Source organism: Lasiodiplodia theobromae, assembly GCF_012971845.1.
Source record: "Lasiodiplodia theobromae strain AM2As chromosome Unknown scaffold_25, whole genome shotgun sequence".
Lineage (NCBI taxonomy): Eukaryota > Fungi > Ascomycota > Dothideomycetes > Botryosphaeriales > Botryosphaeriaceae > Lasiodiplodia > Lasiodiplodia theobromae.
Window position 1 is genome coordinate 182,026 of NW_023336458.1, and position 23,013 is coordinate 205,038.

Below are 23,013 nucleotides of genomic sequence, written 5' to 3' on the forward strand. Positions count from 1 at the left end.
TGGTAGTGGGGAGGTGTTTCTCAAGATCTGTGAGCGGGTCTGCTCTTTCCTCATCTGCAGCTTGTGCGACTTTCCCTTTCGGCAACAACGCGTCGCGTGCGCCGCTCATCTTCGCGTGCTGAACCGCATTCGCTTTCGCTCCTTCCTTGACTCTATCCATATTCACCACCTCGGTGCCTACACATCGGCCGAACCTCATTGTCATGAGACCCGCCTAGCCACTCACTGACAACCTCATCCTAGTAGTACTTTCCTAATTGCCCATCATGCCCGCCGTCCGCTTCAGCGCTTCACCGCCACCGCGGCGGCCTCGGTCATCTCCAGGCACCAGCAGTCTAGAGGCAGCACCAGCCCAGCCGGTCCGCTCAGCTCTTGCTCACCCTGAACCGTCGCTCGAGGCCACCTTCGGCCTCATCTTCCAATCTCACGAGAGGCGCTACGACAGACAAGACGCTCTTCCGCCGGGAAGCTTGGGGGAACCGAGCCCACGCCATTCAGCAACTGAGATATCGGCGCTCAAGAGGCGCAGTCACCCTCCGAGACCACCAAGACCAACATCCGCAGCGCTTCAAGGCGCCCAAGCTTACCTCGACGCCACAGTCAGGCCTTCAACCATGCGTTTGAAGGACGTAGAGGCCTGGGTCGAAGACTCTCTGCACGCTCAGGCTCAGGCCATGTACAGCCTCTCAGCCCACACACCGCTCGACGTCCCGGCGAAGAACTCCCATCGTTGTTCAGCTCCCGAGTCCCCAGGCGACTGGCCGGCATTTGAGCAGATGGCCACCTCTTCCGAAGCCCGGATGAATCGCGGAGGCGAGCCAGCGCAGCGCATGAAGAGTTCGTCGTTCTCATCGGCCTTGGGAAAGAAGCTTGTGAGATCACCCTCCGACCTCATGACCTGGCTCAGGTCTCCGTCAGTGCAGGGATCTGCATCTCGATCCCGGTCCATCTCACAAGCTACTGAGCCCCACGAAGAGGAGCAGGCAGCTCTAGCCGACCGCCGCTGGTCATCATCTAGCCGTAACCGTATGCTCCGTCTTTCTGATGGCTCGCAGCGCGCTCTTCCTACTCCGAACACTCCCCCAAGCTACCGCTCGGTCTTCACCGGCCTTCATCGTCGTTTCTACAGCAATGATGCCGATTCCGATTCCGATTCGTCGTGGACTTCCTTCGGTTGCGTTGACGGCATGCGGCGGCCCGCTATTGAACAGGATCCCAATAAGGGACAGTTCGACGGAGGTATGGATAACGTGGTGAAGGGAGCCAGTGTCGTTCTTGAGGGACCCGTAGCGGAGGATGTCGACCCGGAAGAAGCTGGCGACGACGTCAACCTTCTCAACCCATCCATCTCGTCCAAAGGAAGCAGTTTGGCCGGGAACAAGCCAAAAAGGCACACTCTAAAGAGGATTGTCAGCCGTTTTGAAGTACCCGTGAGGCAGACCAGACCGTATATGGAGAGCGACACGGCTTGCATGATGCCGTACTGAAGAGTGGAGCATGACTCGAAACGCAGAGCATGCGGTTCCACGAGGCCACAGCGCTCGCGGGTGGATACACGCGCAGGCCTTGTGGGTTGATTGCGGGACACAAGTTCCGGCTCTACGGCTCAGATCGCGTGGGCCGTTTAACGGACGTGCAGGCGTCTATCCACTAATGGTGTACATATTACAAGGCTCAGGTCCCTCTTTTTGCTGGAATATCCTGGTTCGGTAGGCACGGCATTTCGCATCCGAGAATCACATGTCATGGAAGATGGAGAGTTTTGTACAGTACGATATTTGCCTAGGGTTTACGAGACGAGGGCGCGAGGGATGCAGACGTAGATAGCGGGCGGGGGCACGGAATGAAATAAGTTGCAATGTCGGGTGGAATGATGCTGACTGCAGCGTGGTCGCGCCGAGGCTGCAACGTTCCGACGCGCCCGCCATTCATGCGCGCGAGGCTAAATGCGGAGGGCGGGCGCACAGCCGGGGTGCGCGTGGGTGGCCGGCCGGTACCTTTGGCGGCGGCATGTTGAGAGAAGGGAGCGCGCGAGGAGACGACGGTTCTCTGGTAGCGGCCCTTGGTGTTGGCCACGGTCCAATGACGGCACTCGCAACAGCTCAGCCAGCTTCGATTCTGACGGGCCTGACCGCCTGCACGACCGGCTGCCAGCGAACCTCCTCCTCCACTCGCGAGCCGGCCGCCGAGGCCCCTCTCCTTCTCACCAATTGACGCGTATGGCCCGCTGCGCCGCCATCAGAAGCAGCTCCAGCCCCGGGCCTCAGTCGACTCGCCCCGCAAACCAGCGCCGTCAGAGCCTGCCCGCCCGCCTCCCTTCGCCTCGACCCTAACCCCGAGGGTGCGCGTCAGCGAGCGCTTTAGCCGCAGACAGCGAGAGCAAAAGCAAGAATGCCGTCCCCGGACCAGCCGCCGAGGCGCCCTGCAGGCCTGCGGCGCAACCAGTCGTCGCAGTCGCAAGTCTCCCAATCCCCGTCCGACGGCCAGCACCACGTCCAGCAGCACCCCAAGCAGCAGCACAAAGCCCAGCGCCATGTCGTTGGCCACGGCCGCATGGGCCCGCGCAACCCCTCCTATGGCAAGAATCTGAACAAGGCCGGTGCCCAGCGCCCGACTACGGGCGATGGCAGCACGAGACATCACCAGCGCACCCTGTCGGGTAGCTCCACCCCGGCTCCAGCAGAGGCGCAGGCCGTCCGCCCAGGCTTAAAGCGCAATGCCTCTGCCGCCGTCGTCCCGCGCAACACGTCGCACGCCGTGCTGAAGAAGAACCACTCCAGCGGCCACCTGCCGCGCGCCATGTCCACCAAGAGCATGCAAAAGCACCGCAACAGCAGCGACCTCGAGACATTGAAGCGCGCCCAGAAGCAACAGCGCAGCCGCCAGGTCTCGCCCGAGCCCGACCACCCCGCCGTGCGCTTCGACCTGGGCGACGACGACGGCGACGAGGACAATGAATGGACTGAGGAAAGTGCCTCGCAGTCGCCTGCCACTACTCGATCCAATACCCGCCAGAACTCGGTCATCCTCGAGCCGCACAAGCACGTCTTCACCAAGAAGCAGCACGACCAACACCAGAGCCAAAGCGACAACGAAACCTCCGAGTCGACCGAGACCGACGCCCCCAAACGCCGCGTGCAGTCGCAGCCGCAGTCGCGCTCAACCTCGCAGCCGGCTTCGCCCAGCAGCCGTCGGGACGCGGACCGGGTGACTTATAGCAGCAACCAGATCAACGGAGCGAGCTCATACCACCAGCCCAACCTCCCCGATGCCGACATGATAACCTCGCGCATCCTCCAGCGCAGTGCCACGCACAGCTTGCGGCCCCAGGTCTCGGACGTTTCCGCCACCGTCGTCTCCGACTCGCACGACGCGCGCTCACTCAGCCATTCCACCGGCTCTACAATGATAGACACACCAGGCGGCAACAAGGAAGCTGTATCACGCTTCATTGACGGCGACGGCTCGTCCGGCACCCCTCGGGATAGCAGCATCCTGCCGCACCACCCCAAGGGCTCCGGCGGTGAGCTCACGCCAGGCAAGCGCAACAAGTCCGCCCCCAACATGACCGACCGAGAAACGTCGTCCACGCACCGCCGCCACGTATCGTCTTCCGGCACCGCTACGCCGACCGACCTGCACCCGTCCCGGACCCAGCAAAAGCTCTGGCTTCAGCGCGCCAGCTCCAACATCGAGCCCCAACAAAAAGAATACCTGCCGCGCAACGGCCATTCGGCCTCGCAGCTGTACCCGGCGGGCGTGACGTACACGCCATCGGGCGAGGTCGTCGTCGACCGAGAATTGCTCCGCCGCTTCGACGAGGCCGCTTCCGAATACAAGGTCGTGCGCCGGTTCCGAAACCCCGTTGCCGACGCCATCGCCCGCCTCGCCGACACCCCGACGAGCCTGCGCAAGAACCGCAATGCCGTGTCGGTCAAGTCCGGCAATGCTGCACAACAGCGGCCGAGCACGAACGCCGGGCCTGGACCGGACACGGGCGTCGGCGGCCTGGTCCGCCAGCACAGCCTCCGGGCGTCGAGCGCCGGCGAGGGCATGGACCGCGAGCGCGGCACCCCGACGAGCGTCACGGAAGCGGTGGCGGCGGCGCGGAGGGCGCGCGTCAGCTTCGACCTGCCTGGCCGCGGTGACGATTCGCCGCAGGACCGCGCCGCGGCAGAGAAGGACGAGATCGAGGAAATATGTCGAAGGATTTGGGAACGGAACGAGCTGCCAGAGGGAGAGTGAGTGCGTCAGTAGGAGGAGGGTGATGGGAATGGACTGATTGCAAGGGATCGAAAAGAGAAGAGAGTCGAGATTGCGCGGATTGTGCATGACGTACGCATTTTTTCTACCATGCCAAGGAGGAGAAAGAATCAGCAGCACACGGCCAAAGCAAAAAAAGCAAAAGAAAGCTCGAACAGTTTCAGCATCCCACTGTCCCCTCCGGCTACTACCACCCTCGGCTACAATCGGCTCCCTCGCTTCTAGTTCTTAACTTTTTTTTCTGCCCTGCGATATTGCTTGCGTTGCCCCTTCGCTCCCCTACTATCCGACTTTTGTGCCCTGACTCTATAAACACATTCAGGCAACCTACCCCTTATCTTTCTTTCAGGGGTCGGGCCATGACGGAACCGTGGGGGTTGGGGCCTTCTTTCTGAGAGGATCGACGACGACAGATCGACAACGAGATGACACTGGAGATATATGGACGAGGAGGAGGAGAGGACGACTTGGATTGTGGAGAGGAATGTGCGGGAAGGAAAAAATATAAAAAGAAAAATCTAGTGGATATGGGGGGTTCAGGAAGGGACGTTCAGGGGCAGGGAACAGGACGAGCGGGAGGTGGACTGGATTTGGGGCACATTGATGGGCGGGCGACGCGTTCACTGAGAAGATCATCTCTCTCTCTCTCGCCGATTTTATCTCTCTCATCGCTCACTCACTCACTCTCACTCTCTCTGAGCACGGATGTTGCGCGGATCGTCGTCCGTATTGCATTGGATTTTCCCTTATCGAGAGATGCTCGTGCGTTCGTCCGGAGAGTGGGACCCACCTGCACTTTCACAGGCAGAGAGAGAGCTGGGGAAAGTGAGGCGAGGGCGGCAGCGGCGATACGGGCTTTTTTTGGTGAGGTGGAGAAGCGGGAATTATCACCTTTTGCAATCTGCTGTCTTCCCCCGGCTTATTGCAATCGATAACTGTTCCGATACGGCCTAATCGACTCGTGGGAATCATGGGGAAGGGAGTAATTAGTGGGCTTTTTGTGTTTTTATCATCATCACAGCAGCAATACGGCGCGGCGGGTTTTGGCTTTCTTTCTTGGCGGCGTGGGCTTTCCAACCAACATACGTACGTTTTTTTTGCGTCGTTCGTGTTTTGGTTTTTGTTTGCTTTTGGGGCATGGGAGCTGCTGGAGTTATTTAATGACTTCCCGGGCTTTTGATGGGTACTTCTCTTTTATTATTACTACCTCCGTTAGACCGGTTGGGATTCTTTTTTACCTATGGACCTTCTTCTTCTTCTTCGTTGATGACTTGGTCTGTGGTTGGCTGAAATTCATGATCACTGTCGTCGGTGTGCCTTTCGGTCTTCTTCTGCTTCCTCTTCAAATAGTCTTTTTCTTCTTTCTTCTTCTTCTTCCTCCCGTTAATGCTCCTGCTCCTCTCTTCTTCGGCTTCGTTGAGGAGTTGGCGGTCTTCTGTCATTTGTTCCTGGGCGCCTTCGGCTTTTGGTCAGTGGTTGACACTGCCTGGAATGAGTTAATCACAAGAATTTCAGCGTGGAAACGACAACTTTTCCGGCCTTTTCTTCTTCCTTCTTTCTTCCTCTTCTTCTTGCACTCTCCATTGCTGCGAATGGGTCGTCTCCTTCGTGTATACATATCACTAAAATGAGAGTAGATACCGGTTTGAGCGGACCTGCGACGAGGACATGGAGGGGCGAAGGAGGAGGAGGAGGGGGAAATTGGCGTCAAGTCGACGAGTAGCAGTATCCAGAAGTTTGAAGGGAATTTGTAGAGTTGTGACGGAAAGTATAAGAATGAACGAGCATCATCGGTTGGCACTTGAGTTCCGGTTTGTGATACGTGGAAGTTGACGAGGTGATGTGCTACGTGTGTGCGTGTCTTGTAGTTTGTTGTGCTCAAGATTCGTGTGTTCTAGTGATGTTGTACTGAGGTGGTGGTTTCGGCAGTAGTTGATCGGCCGTGATGACTGGCTATCCTGAGGTGGTTTGGGTCTTGTCTGGTTACTTCGATTATACCTTTTTTTTTCTCCCCGCTTTGGAGGTTAGAGCAGACAGACTGGATACACATTTCTTTCCAGATTTGCTTTTTTTTTTTCTTATACCATTGCAGTTCTTTGCTCCTCTATTCAAATAGATGTCTTGTGTACACGGTTATTCAACCTGGATCTCCATCTCCCATGTCTACTCTGATGCCCGCAGAGGCTAGAACTGCCATGGGTTTCCTGTATGTGTAACGCTCCTACATCACGCCATCAGGACGAAGATGAGGAGGGTAAGAAGGGCAAGAAAGGAAGACAAACATCATATCAGACCATGACGGGGTGACCTTTTGTTTGTAGTACTCATGTGTACATACTTATGCACGTTGCTGCATGGATGCATATGCATATGCATGCATGCATAGCGTTGCGTCTGCTTGACATGCTGCAAGGCCCCCTTCCCCTCCTCAACTCCTCAACTCAAGCCGTGAGCTGCAGATGTCGGAGCGGTAACACATAGGCACGGCGGCACGCAAGTAAGCGTTTCAGTTGAACCTGTCAGTCAGTCCTGCGTGACGGCTCGAGAAGCATCGATCGATCTTTGGCGTCTGTGGGAAGCAGGCGACCTCTTGACCGCAAGTGGGTGCCTGTTCCTGCTCTTCCAGCTCTTTTCCTTTTTTAGACTTCACGCAAGAGATGGATAACGGACCGGGCGCTTGGGGGGTGGCGGTAACGGGGTGTTGAGTAAGTAGGCGATGGGGGCAGGACTTTCTTCACCGGAGGCCAACTCCTGGCGTGCTCTGCATACCTTTATCTTTTTTTAGTTATCCCTCCTCCCTCTCTCTCCCGTCTCCCGTCCCCCCTCCCCCTTTTGCGAGAGACGTTTCATCGAGCGCATAGACGCCATCGACCGTTACTCGAAGGAGGGACCATGCACGATGACGTTTCGCCTAGCGTTCAAGCCTTCTCGTTCTTTCTTTTTGTCTCCTCATGTCTCACGCTTTGGCCGCGGGGTTCTTATCGCATGGACTGTCGTCAGATACGCGTGCTCAAAGACGACGTATGTTTTTTCTGCGAGCAAGTGCGTGCACACGCTGAACACCGCACTATCGGATGGATCCCTTTGAGGAATGAGTTTGACGTAGTACATTCATCTCTTTTTCTCTTTTTGGGTCGCCATGCATCACCGCCCCGTGGGTGAGACAACGTCAACCGCCAGTCTCGGCTGCCTGCTTTCGTATTCCCGTGCCGCAGGGCCACGCGCCAGCGGTTACTGTAGGTACATCGGACTGGGCTGGACTTGGCTGGGCTGGGGGGCTGAGCTGGCTGGTTGGCGCCGAGAGCGTGCGGCGGTTGTCCATCCGGCTGGCCTGGCTTTGTTGGCGGCGTGTGCTGGTGTTGGTGTGCGCTGGCTGTACAACAATGTTGCCGTTTTTGGCTGATCCATCGTACCGCGCGCCTGCTAAGCGGCCAAAGCGGCACGGATGGTGGCCTTACAGAGCTCATACGGTGAGGGTGGGTGGCAAAAAAAAAACATGTGGTTTGGACAGCAGTAGTCGGGAAAACGAAAGAGCGGTTAACGCGGACGTTGGGTTGTCGGTATTCTTCGGCGGTTCTACGTTACCGCCCCAACGTTCCCCGCTAGCTTGCGGCCTGGCGAACGGGTCGTATTCGATTCATTGGAGGGGGCGAGTGATAGGCGGGACGAGCGATATAGAGATCATCGGTAGCAGTCCCCACCTCGACTATAGGAAAAAGGAAGAAACTAAAGCGTGGCTAGCCTTTTCATTCAGACAGTTCTGGAACCGGGGATGGACGTTGATGTGGTCTGTTCGCCCGAAGACGCAATTTGCAAATCCTATGCGAAGAGCAATTTTTCATGCCTATCAGGTACAGGCAACAGGATTGCGGATGCCGTAGGCGGTGTGACAGGCCGGCTGAAAAACTGATTCATTGTATACTCGGGCTTACCATATGGGGAGGAGATGTACAGTCTGTCAGCGCAAGCCGGGCACCGTCTGGCGTCCCCTATTGGCCTTTTACTATTCCCGGTGCTCTTGCTATTCTAGAAAGCGACGATCTGTTCTGGCGGGCAAACGCAAGGAGAAAGATATGCAGATGTGCGGGATGTACGGATGTACAGACAGCGCGGCGTACCTGCATGTGGTGGCACGGCGCAACACCACCAACACTTGGCTCCGGCGAGCGTCAATGAGGCAAATAAGAGTAAAATAGGCCTCGGCTTGTGGGGGATCTCCGAGAGGTCTGACAAATGGACCCTCAGCGGCAGCCATGTCTCACTTTGCTTGCGAGAAGCACAGGAACGCGGACGGGCGGCGCCACTCGTGTCATAGTCGTTATCCACGAGATTAGGTTTGAGATGATGCCTACAGCAACACCGTCAGCGCGGTAATGCGGCGCGCTGCGGCGCTGGGCCCTCGCGCGCGCTTGGGGTGAATAGGGGAGTGGCGGTCATCCTCACGGACAGGTAAGCTGATGCTTGGGACTCGTGACAGGAACAGGCAAGGACGGGCATTCGCTCGGCGAAATTGGGTGGGTTTTCTGCTGCTGCACGGAGCTGGAGAAGGGGACCACTCACCACCGTCGCCCGCGCTCGGCCCCCATGTTGGTCGCTTGCGCTTGATGCATTGTTTTCACCGCCCGCTGGCGCGGTCAAAGGCACGGAGCCTGCTGCCAAGACGCTGACGATGTCCACTCGGGGGTTGGATAGGGGCACAGCATGGCCGTCATGGGCGGCATCAAGTTTTTGTGCAAGAGCCCGGCAACCGGGGCACAGGCTCACTGCCGGCGCGGATGACGATAGCGGCGGACCACAGCTGGATGGAGACCGGGGAGCCACGAGACTCGCGGCGGCGGCACAAAGGAAATGAGGTCGTGCGCGAGCGTAGCACGCGTTGGGAAGTCGCAGCCTGCCCGTCTGGGACAGTCGGCACGAGAAGAGAAACGGCGCAATCAATGTGACACCGCCCACGGCCGACCCGTCCAGGCTGCTCGCTGGCACTGCGAGTGTCGCAATGTCGTTTCAATGCAATTCGCACAATATTGGCCGTCATCTTGGGCGGGCTAGCGGGCGATTGCCGGGGCGATTAATGCGCTGGCGTGAGATTGAAGAAGCTGAGAGCAAGAGCCGCCAGGAAGCGGCGTGCAATTTCCCGGGCGCACATCAGCCCTCTCTCGGACGCAGGCGCCGGCGGGCACAACCGCTCAAGCCTCTGCTCCCCCCACAATCCGCCAGCTGGGCGGCGAATGAAACTGCACAGATCCACCTTAAACAACCGCGCTATGCCGACCCGGGACGTGCGCCTGTCGTGGTGTCTTGGCCCCAATTTCGCCCGCCGCTTGTTAAAATGCTGCCCTGTCCCCTCAACACCACGCCCTCTTGCTGTTCGTTGCGTCGCTCTCTCTCACCGATTGCTCACCAAGCTTCGTCGCTCATTCAGACCAAACTTCTGCTCTGAGCAGCGCTCGCGCCAGTCACTCCTTCAACCAACAACAACAAACAACAACCGCTCCTCTCCAGGACAACAGTCAAGCCGCATCTTCCGGATCCCCGCCAATCGGAACAGAAAATCAAAATGAAGACCTTCAGCCTCATCGCCGCCTCCATGGCCCTCCTCTCCGGCCTCGCTGCCGCCGACGACAAGACGACGTCCGTCTCGACCCTCACCAGCACCCGCACCGTGCTGCACGTCGTCACCGAGACGCACTACTCCAGCACCGAGATCGAGACCTCGACCGAGCTGATCCCCACCCCGGTCGTCGCCACCAGTGCCACCAACACGCCCGTGACCACTCCCATCGTCTACTCGGCCGGCAACTCGAGCACTCCCATCGGCACTGGCGGCTTCACCAGCAGCGCAAAGGCTACCGGCTCTGCCGCTGCCTCCGCCTCCGGCTCCTCGTCGCCCTCGTCGACCCCGGCCACCGGCGCCGCCTCGTCCCTCAGGATCGATGCCGCCGTCGCCGCCGTCGTTGCCGGTGCGGGCTACCTCCTCCTGTGATCGGCGCAAAGCCCATCGCACGCTTGCTGGTCACGGAGCGTTAGCCTTCTTCAACTACTTTATTCTTCGTACCCCCTGACGGATTGGAGTCTCACCATTTCTGCATCGGATTGGAGTCGTCTGAGCTGTCTTGCGGGAAGGTCTTGCTACAAAATCATACCTATTTTCTCTCCATTGACGAGTTACGTTTTCTATACCCCCGATCCACCCTACACCCCGGAAAGCTGTACTCCATACGATGCTTAATGTCTGTTGCCCTTCCCTCACAACAAACTTTACTGTCCTTATTACTTCACCTTTTTTACCCCAACTCTTTCCTCTACGAGGAAATTACTTCGACTCATCTCGCAAGCGAACGAGCGACAAACAACCCCCCACCCTTCCCGTATAGCATATGGAGGCGCGTCTGGGACGGCTTGGAGATACCCAAATTTACTAGTGTTCTTTCACAAATTTACGCAAGATGCATCTAAACTTTCCGGAGAGCTACAAGCTTGGAGGAGATTTTTCTATCCTTGACATTGACTACCTTTTTCCTTGACTCTTATTTCCTAATCGTGAATACCGTAGCTGCTAGCAGTGGTGGGTACAGACAGCAATCTGAAAATTCGGAGCACGGGGAAGCGGAAGGAAAATCCGCTCATCCTGGCGACGATTTACGTTAGATCCTCTTGGCTTGATCTCGCCCTCTGCCGCGCGATTGACGTGACACATCATGTTTGGACACCGATGCGCCGCCAACCAACCGGCCAGCCAACCCTCGTAAAACACGCAGCACGCCAAGTAGACAGTCGTGGCACGCAGGAATCCAAACAACACCTAAAAAAAGAGTCTTGACCATCGGACAAAGAGTGGAGACTATCGCCCGGTCTAGGTGTGAACATCGGCTCCGCTGATGTGCAAGATCACCACTGCTCAAACAATCCGCGAACTCACTCCTCCCTTTCGCTCCTACAATAACACCTCACCGCAACACACCCCGATAAAACTGCCCATTAACGTTTCAACCCCCGCCAAGCACGGCAAGCGATCTCCATTCGCTTACTCGAAACACCACAGAGCCTCCTTCGCCAAAACACTAGCCTGAGGCATGCCTACGTACCACTGCTCACGATCTACCACCACCTCCTCCTCCTCCTTCTCCTAGCCTGAGGCATCAAACACTTACTCGTTTCAACGCGCCCTCCCCCTTCATCAATTCCTTTCTCTCTGCCCAGCTAACCCAAGCTTTTGTCCGTCTTGCCGTCCCTGCGCTTGCACATCGGCTGTGACAGAGAGCACAAACCTTCGTCCCCGTGCGTGCCCGCTCAAGCTTTAACTAGATTTCCGGCCGTGGTGGCGAGGGCCTGCCTCCTCTCGACAGGAACTATCGTTTCACATGGCCCCCCCGGCTCTTTCCTGTTCAGACGCCACGCCCCGCGGTGCACAAGCCCGCAGCCGTCCCTTTTCTCTCCTCCTCTCCGTTTTTTCTATCACGGCCACAAGGAAGGAAGGAACGAAATGGTGACAACAGAGCGGCTTCGGCCGCCCGCTTAGCCTGGAGTGCGGACCCGGTCTTGTGCTCGTTTACGGGCAAGACCAGGGGCTTGGTGAGTGCTTGGCAAAAGCACCAAGGCGCAAAAGAGCTTGAATTGCTGATCCGATGTGCGACGTTTGTGCATTGTCATTGCGTTCGGGCAGCTGGAAGGAAGAGGGGAGAGAGAAATTTCTGATGTTGAGGTCTGTAGTTCGCTGAGCAACCCCGGGTTTGTCGTTTTTCGCCTACGAGATCCCGAACTGACAAGGATCCTGCCTGTCGTTTCTTCGGAAGAGAACGACGAAAAAAGCGGAGGTTCGCTACGGGTGGCCTGCTCGGCAGTCGGAGCGAAAAGGCAAACAGAGAATGGCAGAGGTGCGGCTAAATTCTTCCTGCCGAGCGAGCGAGCGAGGAGCGTGGGAAAGCTGGGCCGAAGGAGATTGCCGGCACCCGACCCAACGCCCGCTTTTCCGCCTCGCTTGTTTGGCTGATTGAATTTGAGTCTTTTTGCCCCGGGAGCTTCCTTCGTTCGGGGACCATCATCGTGTGCGTGCGTTTTTCCAACACGTGCGATGCTGGCGCGCCACCCCCGTCCGCTTGCTGCGCGAAGGATTGATTAGGAAACCTTGTCCTTCCCTCTCTGTCTCTCTTCACGCCGGCGCTTGCACTCTTTTGCGGCTCTTTATTTCCTTTCGGGGGCGGGCCGCTCGAACCAGGCGAGTGTCGATGACTCGCTTAGCTCACGCCTACAGTGATCGTGCTCTTGATTGGCTTGACCGAGGGGAAATTGCAACGACTTTGATTGATCGGGTGACCAGGGTATGTTCCGTTCTTCGGCGCGAGAGAGAGCAAGCGTTCGGCAACGAGGAATTTGCGCGCAGCGTCTGTGTGTCCCGATGCCCAGAGATGGGGGTTTTTGCCAAGAGCGCAGACGCGTAAGGGTGGTACGTACGGCATGGATGGCGTATACAACAATATCACTTTCACCCCACTTGTACTGTTCTCTATCAATAATGCTGATCCTCGCTTCCTGGTGATTGCGCCGGGCTGGTGTTGACCCTGCTTCTGGTAAGCGAGTGCCGGGTTCCTTTCACTTTTCCAATAATTCATTTGGCTTGCTCGCCTTATCACTACTCTAAAATCTATCCAATCGTATCGCTTCCGTTTTCCCAGACTTGCTCGACCCTGTGACATCATTCAATAGGGGAGATAGGACGTGCGCAAATAACCTTACTTTTAACTCTTGTCTTTCCTGAACCTACTCTTCACCGTCACATGCCAGACGAGGGACACTGGTGGTCGATTGTCTCATGTTGCCACGGGGGGTACTACATTCCATGGCTCGCACTCGCCTACGTCAGTTCCTCGTCTATCACCCACACTGTTCTACAATGTCATGAACAATGGGTTTTGTTTCCCTTTTGCTGTAATTTTTGAAGACAAAGCATTCACCAAAGGGTTAGTGTTCATGTTTGACCGGTTTGTATGAAGTTTCCTCCCGTGTTGTCCCTCATCTCGTCAGTGCAACGCCCATTGCCCAGAATCTCGTATTCATGGGAGATCAGAGCACCGCCATCCGGACACGCCATGGCCAGATTCTTATCCGTCCGCAGCTCGGAAACGCCGTCGATGGAATGCAGAGAGGCTCAGCGCGCCACAAGCATTGAGACAAAGAAGACTCACATATGAGACAAAGGGGTCTTACAAAGAGGTCTCACATTCCACAGCCGCACGGCGGCAGCAGCAGCAGCAGCAGCAGCAACACAGCCACATAGTCCACGTTCCTGTCCCTTCGCGAAGATCCCCAAGACCAAATTTCATGAAAATCCTCGAAATATGTAGTCTCATCAGAGAGACCCACATTCCCCGCATTCTTAGACACGGGGTCGCGGATCACCAAGTGTTCGCTTGGCCCAAGCCTCACCCGCGACGCCAGGACCTGGGGAAAAAGATGAAAATACGAGCTGGGTGGATGTGGTGGTTCAGCTCAGCCTCGGAACGCCCAGTACCAACGCCACCCGCCGACGTTTTTTTTCCCGCCTCATCAGCCCGCACACGTCACCGGAATTCTCGGAAGAGGCGCAAACTTATTTGTAGAGGTTCTCTGTGGGTCGAATGGGCTTTCGGCGCCACAAATGCAGTTGTGCCAGAAAGAGAGGGCGTAAAGGAGGGAAAGAAGGAAAGAGGAAAAAAAAAGTCGAAATCACCACCATTAGCTCAAGCCACCTCTCACGAGCATACCTGACATCGTCCTAGATGGTAAAAGCTCACACGGGCAACATGGTCACTCAATCCCCAAAAATACCACGGTCGTCGAAAAGGCGAGGAAGGAGTTCGAAACGCTAGCGTACCGTTGTTCCGTTTCCTTGCTCTAGATAAGCATGACGATTCTGAGTGGGTCGCGGGCTCCGATCGATGATGCGGGATGTGGGGAGATCGACGGAAAAGCTTGTGTGGTTGATAGCGCTGACTTGGCAGGGGACTCTTTCGTACCAGCCCTACGTACGTCATGTGCGGGTGGGAGATAGGTGTTTTGCTGGTGATTGGTTGCAGACCACGACCGGCAGGACCGGATAGGGCAAGTAGGCGAGGAGAAGAAACATGTGGGGACGGAGCTTTATCATATGGGGTGACGCTCACCTGTGGGATTGAGGAAGCCCTTTATTCTCTTACTCTCGTCCTTCGATCGTGGGATACGATTCATGGTCATTGCTCAGACTCCCCTTTTGACTTTTCGATATACGAGAGAATACGGAAGACTCGTGTGACAGAGAACATGGTCGTGGAAATCGAACGCTACACGTCTTACGGTCGCGGTGGCGCTGGGAACCTACGTAAGCCTTTTGCATTTACATCGTCACTCCTCTTCTGAGGGACGTCGAAAAGGGTTCTTGCTTACCTTTCTTCGTGACGTAGGCCGCCTTTCGGACGTTCGGGCCGCACAGACGGTGCTTGTGCAAAACAAAGACGAAGGTACGTTCGTATTAGTGGAGTGGGGCTGCTAGGCTGTTTGAATGCTCACTGACGACATGCTCCCCGTATTACAGAGCCCGTGCGTGAGCGCCGTCGAAGTAGCGTGTGGTCGACATCGTCATCGCCCAGCTCGCGGAGAGACTCGATTTGGCGGGCTGCCACACACGTGTTTCGCAGACATAGCAGTGCTGATGAGGGCATGACGGAACCGAAAGAATAACGTGCTGCTTGAGCTGCCGTGTGTGGAGCGTCTTGTATTCTATCTTTTTGTGAATGGCGAACGGAATACCTGGTCAAAATTGTATATGGGTGGCAAATTGAGATGTCGGAATATGGAACTTGGGGATTCATTAATGTAATCGAGAGGCCTGGAAGCCTTATTCAACTCTCCAGGCATCAAGCTCCTTCCAAAATTCAGAAATAATGTGTGCAAGATGTTGTTTGTGGCAATATGAAGGCTTCTAATGGCGGATGCACATTCAATAAAGAGCAGCCACTCGGCAGCTCAAAAGAGCGATACTGCCCGTCTACCTTAGTAACAAGTGTGCCTGCTTGATTGAAACAAAAGGAAAATGACGACAAAGACAACAGGAGTCACGCCAAATAACTTTCGACAGGCAAGTGCCCGCTCATCAGGTTTCCTGAAAACATTTCAATCTTTAAAGTGCCTGCAGTTCAACCAGAACATGCCCTCTTCATCTTCCCATGTGTAACAAAACACTAGTATACTTGGTACGCATACAAACAACCCTGCAGACATGTGCATCATCATCAACTGCAACGACAATTGCAGTAGCATGGGAGAAACCAAAAATGACTTCCGCCGCAGATGCCGCGAGGTCTACCTCGCCTACCGCATCAACTGCATGCCCGGGGGCAAAACCTGTAAGACTACCGTGAAGAGAGGCGACGCCGAACCTGTAGAAGCTATCCGCGTTGTGGGCAAACATGACAGCCGCTTGGTGCGCAAACGACGTCTGGCAGGTGGTGCACGTGTACCGCTTCCAGCATGGATGCGCAGAGCTACTACCCATGTAGATACCCCAAGCCCACCCAAGGCTGAGCAGAACTTCTGGCACCCGGTTGACACTATGGAGGAAGAGACACCTATTCCTGCTGATCCGTACAGCTCGCCCAGTTCAGACAGTCCCAAATCTCGTCGGGAAGCATCTACAAAGGAAGGGAAAGCGCCTTCTGAGAACTTGGCGGTGCCGCGGAATCACATGGTAAAGGAGGAGTCCACACCTGAAGTCGACGGACGGACCAGCCCCATCTTTAAAGATATCTAGATGGCTTTAATGAGATAAACCAGGGCTTCTCATCGTTATTTCCAGCGTCGCTTAGACATTTGTACGATTTCCGGGGCCTCTTTGTTACATTTCGGAGTCAAAGGAATATTTACTACCACATGTGATTCGCCGAAACAAACACCTTAGCATGTGCACAACCACTGAATCGTGTGACTTTCTACACAATATTTCCTAATGATTGACCGTAGCTTCCCTTTAGTTTACAAATTCACACCCCCGTTCGCAATTCGAACCCAGCAACACGACTGCAAAAGCGTACACAGCATAAAACCACTTTGGCTATCACAATAGCCGCAAAGGACTTAACACAGCATTTCTCTGAAAGCTTCAAAGTCTCTAGCTCCTCTTCAATGGCGGAGAAAGTTTTGAAGGTGGCATCGGCGGACCAGTTTGCTGCCTGGCAAATTCAATACGTAGAATTTGCTCAATTCTGCAATGAGGCCGCACGAGCATGTGAAAAAGCCTCTCAGTTGATCGAGGCATACGAAAGACTCTGTCAAGAAAAACAACAGCAAGCTCTCTCTACAGACCATGACGAGAGGTGGGAGAGGCTAACTTCATTGAAACAAGAAGTAGCCGAGATGCTACAGGACAATGTGAGGGCGCAGGTACACAACGTGCAAGAGCTTCAACGCCTGCAGGACTGCCATGAAAGATACTCCGAGGAACTGGAAACGTTGCAAACCGCTCTGAGCGAGGCCGAGTATCTGTATGCGGATTCTGATGTCGAGTCGTATTTGGACCTTCTTTTCGCTTCAGATACGCCTGCGGAGAATGTCACAGCCAGCGACGAGGCACAGAAGGGTGAAGAGGAGCACACACCGCGAGAAATTTGCGTCATATGCATGGATGAGATACCTCCACATACCACACCTCTCCCACTCAGCGAGAATACGGCGGTCGTGCGCTGTTCGTCCTGCCGACAGGTAGCTTGCCGTGAATGCTTGGAGAAATTCTGGGATACGAACAATGACAACAAAATTGCTTGTCCGGTGTGCAGGAAAATTATTGGAGACGAACGGGCCGAGAACTTTTAGCTGGGCACTCTCGAAGTTGATTTGATTGGCAGCTGCTCAACTCAGGTCCCGATGTGCGTAGAGTAGATGTTGAATTTAGTTGCTCCAAGTTCCAAGAAGATCTGCTCGAGACACATGCTCAAAGAATTAGCACTGTACAAGTCTTTGTTTTTTTTTTTTTTACAATAAACAACACTTTTGAGGATCCTTTGCAAAACAACGTAACTGATATTGAACAACTCCAGCATACGCTCATATTTAAGACCTCGATAGTGAAGTAAAAACTAAGTAACGAGCAACATCCGCGTCGAACAGCATCCACACCGAGCAACATCCACATCAAACAGCATCTACGTCAAACCGCATCTACATCTACGTCGCAATGGCACTCTTTGGCAACAAGAAGAACAAGAAGGGCCCCATTCAGGTTGAGAAGATGAACGGACGCTACTGCTGGGTCCGCCACCACAACAACAACAAGAAGAAGGGCGACAAGAACAAGAAGACTGGCGACAGCCGCCCTGCTGAGAAGGAGGCTCACGGCCACATCTACTATGACAAGAAGTACGAGGCGCGCGTTGATGATGACTTGTACGAGACTGACTCCAAGGAGTAATTGCGATGATCATGCGCCCTTGTCCTCGCGCCGCCGCGAGGGTGGCGATACTACTGGGAACGGCCCCAATCACTCGTACACTAGATTCGAGAAGGGAGGCTAGTCATTATGCAGGACCTGAAACGTGGTGGTGAGGCCACGGCTTGGTAGGTTCCAAATACCTTTTACTGTAGCAATCGAGTTCTATTTCCTTTATTTCTCTCTCCTTTCCTTTTGTCAAACGGACAGGTGACTTTAGGCAGTGTGACTTATGTGAATAAACTTTGCTTCATTAAAATATTCATTCAACAATAGACGTTGTTGTCAAAGAGAGCCTTGTGATTATGTGGAATACGTGATACCTGTTCTAAGTTTAAAGAATATTCCCTCAAGCCACATGCTGATGACATCCACATTGCAAAATATTTCAACTTAAAAGCACTACCACAACAGAGAGACCCTCGCAGAACAACCCAGTCCGAGCCTCCGATTCAACAACTTCAGCACACTTGCATACTCGAGAAGCCAACTCCAGCGACCCACAACCCAAGCGGCCTCACACAGCAGTCATGCCGGAAGTACGAAAGGTTGCCTTCGGCGCTGACAGGACCGACAAAGTTAAAATGGCTTCGCGGATCGAGCTCAGCAACAACAAGAAGATCCAGCCAATGCGCAACGGAGAGCGCGGCTTCGCACGCCCCCACAAGGGCAAAGAGGACAAACCGAAGAAAAGTAGCCACCGCTCTGCCAATACGACTTCGAAGCAGTTGTCCACGCACGTCCGTCACGAGAGAAGTGTGGTGCCTGAGGTCGAAGAAGCGGGTGTCGATGATGACGACAAGCCCGCTACGGTCCGTCGCATCGAGTGGAAGGGGTCTTCGTACAGTTCGTGCGATCCCTACCGCAAGCCAGATGGGCGTTTTTGATGAAGGGATTTCTTGAAGCAGGACGCAGATTGGATTCTGAATGCCATAGCTGGTCGGCGAGGTTGCCTGAGATATTTTGTTGTGGCGGTCATGTTGGGTTTTGATACATATTTTGGTTTCCCGAATAGATAGGACTTTAGCGGGATTGCATCATACGTGGATGGTATTCATATGCGGATATACTTTACTGCAGCATACCAAATATCAATCACATTAAATCCATATCGGATAGGTAGTACTTCACTGGTACTAAGTACACTTAATCAAATCACATTCACATCAAACATACTAAACAATTGTTTCCATGCGCGTATTTTGACGCAACAATGAGATCGTATCAATTCTATCAACACAGAATTACGTTCGTTCAGACACATCTACGTAGCGCAATCATGACAAGGATATCAAACGGGGAAGACCCAAAAAAAAGCCCCCGCACAACGCTCTCTGCATCTCCTCCCGTCCCCCTTTTTAGTAAACCTCCAGCACATACCTGCCCTCCTCCTTAAACTCCTCAATCACCCTCCTGCTATCCACCTTCTTGCCAGCAGCCTTGGCCTCCTCCTGAATCGCCTCCTCCAGCACGGCAGTAACATCCGGCACGGGCCAGGTGGGACCGCAGAGGTAGAAGCTGCCCTCCTCCGAGAGATACGCCTTGCGGATGTCCTCGATGGTCTGACGCATGCGGTCCTGGATGTAAATCTTCTCGGGCTGGTCGCGCGAGAAGGCGCGGCCGAGCAGGGTGATGATGCCGGCGTCCTGGTAGGCCTCCCACTCCTCGCCGTACAGGTACTCCTCGCGCTGGTGGCGCGCGCCCATGTACAGCATGACGGCGCCGATCTCGTGGCCCTCCTGCTTCTGGCGCGCGCGCTCCTGGACGAAAGCGCGGAAAGGCGCGAGACCGGTTCCCAGACCGGCCATGATGATGGGCGCGGTCGTCTTGGGCGGCAGCTTCATGACCGACGGCTTGACCGACACGGTGACGGGGTCGCCGACCGAGAGCGAGTTGAGGTAGCGCGTGGCCTGGCCGAAGCGGTCGCGGCCCTGCGCGTCGACCCAGCCGACCGTGACGATGAGGAGGGAGACCGAGTTGGGCGTGACCTTCTGCGACGACGCGATCGAGTACTCGCGGCGCTTCATCGGGCTGACGATGCGCACGATGTCGTTGAAGGACGGGTGCGCAGACTTGAACTCGAGCAGGATGTCGGCGAAGGTGACCGTGTCGACCTCGGCGCGGCGCTTGAACTCGACGGCGCCGTCGGGAGTAACCAGCGCCAGCAGCGCCGTCTTCTCCTTCTCGTCCGTCGCGAACTCGGCGAGAGCCTCGTAGAAGCGCTTCGGGGGGCGGCCGAAGATGTCGACGTTCTGGAGCAGTGCCTGGTAGACGGTGCGGTTCTCGAGAACGTTGGGGTCCTCGCGCGTGGGAACCTCGACGATCTCGTCGGGGTTGAGGCCGTACCACTGGATGAACTCATCGACCATCTTCGGGTCGTTCTCAGCATGGATGCCGAGAGCCTCGCCGATGTCGTACTTGACGCCGGAGTCGCCGAGGTCGAACTCGATGTGGAAGATGTTGCGGTCGTAGTCGAGAGGAGTGAGACGGCGGCGCTCCTTGATGTGGACAATGGCCGTCTTGACGCCAAGGTCGGGACGAAGGGCAGTCTTGGTGCCGTACGCCTCCTTGAAGGCAAGACCCTTGGCGGCCTCGACCCAGCTCTTGAGAAGAGTCGGGGGCTCGGGGTCAACCTTCTGGAAAGAGGCGAAGCTGTTGACCTTGATGTCGGTGGGCAGGGAGATGCTCTCAACCTCGGGCTCAATGGTGGCCCAGGACTCGGGAATCTGGACCTGGCGAAGGGACTTCTCAACATCCTTGACGATGCTGTCGAGGGAGCCGCCGCTCAAGGTAGCGAGCTTGTGGGCCAGAGTCTCGAACCTGCCAGCCTCTGCAACCTTCAGGAAGGAAAGCTGAACAAGGTAGGCCTCAAGAGCAGCGTCCTCGGAGACATTCTCGGAAGCAGTGGGGTCAAGAACGAAGAGGTTGACCTTCTTGCCGAAGAGACCCTTGCGGGCGCCAACGGGGAAATGCTTCTCGAGCTCGTCGTCCTTAGCACCAGGAATCTTGGCAATAAGGGTTCCGCCAGTCTTCAGGCTGTTCAGAATGTCAAACTCGTGGAGGAGCTTCTCGTCACCAACGAAAGCAACGTCGGCAGCATCAACAGAGTAAGCGGCCTCAAGGGACTTGCTGGACTTGCGGATATCGGTGCGAACGACACCACCCTGGACCAGGTTGTCGTGGCCAGTGCGAACGGTTACGTTGGAAGCCGAGTCCTTGGAGTACAGCTGGCCGAGGACAACGGGGGCACCAACAGCGACGGACTCGTCAATGTTCCAGAAAGTGAACTGCTGGGCAGAAGCATCAGAGATGGAGAGGGCAGCCTGAGCAGCCTCGGTGCTGAACTTCGCAAAGAGGTTGGCGACCTTCGCGGGCGTCCAAACCTCCTCGCGAGCGTACTTGACGTCGACGACAGAGGCGGCGCTGGCAGCAGAAAAGCTGACAGCGGCAAGGACATCGCTGTAAAGCGCGGAGTGGACGCTCTCGTCGGAGACAGCAGCAGCATCGTGGACCTGGCCAAGAACAGCGATGGTCTGAACAGACTTGGGCAGGGTCTCGAGGAAGACCTCCTCAACGAAGGGACGGTAGACACGGACGTTGATCAGGCCAACCTTGACACCGTTGGAAGCAAGGGATTGGGCAACCTGGGCGCCCAGGGAAGCCTCAACAGTGCCGAAAGCAACAATGACGGTCTCAGGCGCCTCGTGGCCGTGGTACTCGAACAGCTTGTAGTCAAAACCGAACTCGTCGTTGAAGGCCTTGAGGAGACGAACGGCACGGCCCTCGTTGTCGGAGTGCTTGCCCTCGACGCTGGAGGTAGCCTTCAGAATGGCGTTGTAGTTGTTGAGCAGACCAGACTTATCCATGACATCAACGACACGAGTGGTCTCACGACCAACGGTAATTCCATCATAGGTGTGAATGGTGGGCAGAACACTGGCGAGAAGGGTAGCAAAGAGAGACATGTGCTGGATCTCGTAGGCAGAGGCGCTGGAGACAAGACCGAGGCCAAGCTCCTCGGCAAGAGTGAAGCTGGTGGAGTAGTCGGTGACCAGGCCGGACGAGGAGCCAGCAGCGTAGTCGACGGCAGCGACATGGGCAACCAGAGGGTTCGCGACAGAGTAGAGCAGCGAAAGTTGGTCCAAAGCAGGCCTCAGCTGCTGCAGGGTGGAGGACGAGGCAACGATGGCCTGAGGAATGTGCCTCTTGGACAGGTCAAAGTCCTTGGAGAAAATGTATCCCAGAGCAACGTTGCCGGCGCCAGTCCTGGTCTCAAGGGCAGAGACGCCAGTCTTGTATCCAAAGGCATTGTGCTCGCCCTGCGACTGCCACTCCTTCAAAGCAACGTCCAGGTCGTACGTCTCAGGCGAGTATGCGAAGACCTTGTCGGAGAGGGCGTAGGCGACCTGCTGGACGAGGGTCTGGGCGGTCAGGTAGGTAGGGCCGGAGATGGAGGACAGCGGGACATGCTGGCCGAAGGGCAGGCTCGAGGACTTCTGGGCGAACTGCTTGAGGGCAGTTTGCTGGGCCTCAGCCTGAGGGCCGGCGGACTCGGGCAGCTGGAGACGCATGGTTTGGCAGCGGGGCGGCGAAAACAGAAACTTTTTGGTGGTATCTCAAGGAACAAAGGAATTGCGACGCGCTGTACACGAAGACAAGCGGCGCGCCCTGCTGCTGCGAAAGGTGAGTCCGCTGCGGTCTTGTTTGGGGCGCGTAAAGAAAGAAAGAAAGTGCCACGGCGGGTGGGTGGAGACGGACGTGGCGGGGAGAAAAAGTAGAATCCAGGCCCGGTATCGCTGAGCAATCAATGGGCCGGCATGGGCGAATGGGCCCGGTCAGCAGTTCATGGCGCGCCATGGCTGGTGGAAAAGTCGGGCTCGTCGAAGGTGAGAATACCGTAAACGGATAGGTGTCGATGGCGTGCTCGACAAAACCCCGAAAGCGTTGCCGCCTTTCTCGGCGTGTCTCGGTCCGGCGGTGATGACTCAGCTCAGATGCCGACGATGCCGCTGTCTGCGCCGCCCCGCAAGCCTTGTCGGGAAGATGCAGAGTTCAGATGCAAAGTCGCCGAGATTCGTGCTGCTCGTAGCAGGACTGCTCCTTCATCGCAAGTCTCGAAGACCAGTGCCCGCGGCTGCCGAGTTCGCCCGAGTGGTGGCGCTACGGCAATCGGTTCCCACGGTTGAACAAGCTCGACATCAGAGAGCAAAATTTCAACATACGTTTGCACCAGGTTGGTGCCCCGCACAAATGCCTGACAGACTATCCAAGAGCCTCAGGAACAGCATGGGCGCCACATCCGTTGTTATGACAGAAGA

General features: G+C 55.9%; 8 protein-coding genes across 8 annotated transcripts; 6 read left to right on the forward strand and 2 right to left on the reverse strand.

Moving 5' to 3' along the window:
• Positions 1 to 266: 266 nt before the first annotated feature.
• On the forward strand, positions 267 to 1,487 carry LTHEOB_8053 (uncharacterized protein; the record flags this gene model as incomplete). Its single annotated transcript, XM_035517488.1, has 1 exon — positions 267 to 1,487. The coding sequence occupies one exon, from the start codon at positions 267 to 269 to the stop codon at positions 1,485 to 1,487; it is 1,221 nt and encodes a 406-aa protein (XP_035370600.1).
• Positions 1,488 to 2,391: 904 nt separating this feature from the next.
• LTHEOB_8054 (uncharacterized protein) lies at positions 2,392 to 4,245 on the forward strand (the record flags this gene model as incomplete). Its single annotated transcript, XM_035517489.1, has 1 exon — positions 2,392 to 4,245. One exon carries the CDS (start codon positions 2,392 to 2,394, stop codon positions 4,243 to 4,245), a length of 1,854 nt encoding a protein of 617 aa, XP_035370601.1.
• Positions 4,246 to 5,501: 1,256 nt separating this feature from the next.
• LTHEOB_8055 (Sas10/Utp3 family protein) lies at positions 5,502 to 5,705 on the reverse strand (the record flags this gene model as incomplete). Its single annotated transcript, XM_035517490.1, has 1 exon — positions 5,502 to 5,705. The coding sequence occupies one exon, from the start codon at positions 5,703 to 5,705 to the stop codon at positions 5,502 to 5,504; it is 204 nt and encodes a 67-aa protein (XP_035370602.1).
• A 4,115-nt stretch (positions 5,706 to 9,820) lies between these two features.
• On the forward strand, positions 9,821 to 10,246 carry LTHEOB_8056 (Mucin-5ac-like; the record flags this gene model as incomplete). Its single annotated transcript, XM_035517491.1, has 1 exon — positions 9,821 to 10,246. One exon carries the CDS (start codon positions 9,821 to 9,823, stop codon positions 10,244 to 10,246), a length of 426 nt encoding a protein of 141 aa, XP_035370603.1.
• A 5,286-nt stretch (positions 10,247 to 15,532) lies between these two features.
• On the forward strand, positions 15,533 to 16,024 carry LTHEOB_8057 (54S ribosomal protein L7; the record flags this gene model as incomplete). The annotated part of the gene is made up of 2 exons (XM_035517492.1): positions 15,533 to 15,620; positions 15,774 to 16,024. 2 exons carry the CDS (start codon positions 15,533 to 15,535, stop codon positions 16,022 to 16,024), a joined length of 339 nt encoding a protein of 112 aa, XP_035370604.1.
• Positions 16,025 to 17,443: 1,419 nt separating this feature from the next.
• On the forward strand, positions 17,444 to 17,677 carry LTHEOB_8058 (uncharacterized protein; the record flags this gene model as incomplete). Its single annotated transcript, XM_035517493.1, has 1 exon — positions 17,444 to 17,677. One exon carries the CDS (start codon positions 17,444 to 17,446, stop codon positions 17,675 to 17,677), a length of 234 nt encoding a protein of 77 aa, XP_035370605.1.
• A 548-nt stretch (positions 17,678 to 18,225) lies between these two features.
• On the forward strand, positions 18,226 to 18,582 carry LTHEOB_8059 (F-actin-capping protein subunit beta; the record flags this gene model as incomplete). Its single annotated transcript, XM_035517494.1, has 1 exon — positions 18,226 to 18,582. One exon carries the CDS (start codon positions 18,226 to 18,228, stop codon positions 18,580 to 18,582), a length of 357 nt encoding a protein of 118 aa, XP_035370606.1.
• Positions 18,583 to 19,053: 471 nt separating this feature from the next.
• LTHEOB_8060 (Sulfite reductase flavoprotein component) lies at positions 19,054 to 22,266 on the reverse strand (the record flags this gene model as incomplete). The annotated part of the gene is made up of 1 exon (XM_035517496.1): positions 19,054 to 22,266. The coding sequence occupies one exon, from the start codon at positions 22,264 to 22,266 to the stop codon at positions 19,054 to 19,056; it is 3,213 nt and encodes a 1,070-aa protein (XP_035370607.1).
• Positions 22,267 to 23,013: the final 747 nt, after the last annotated feature.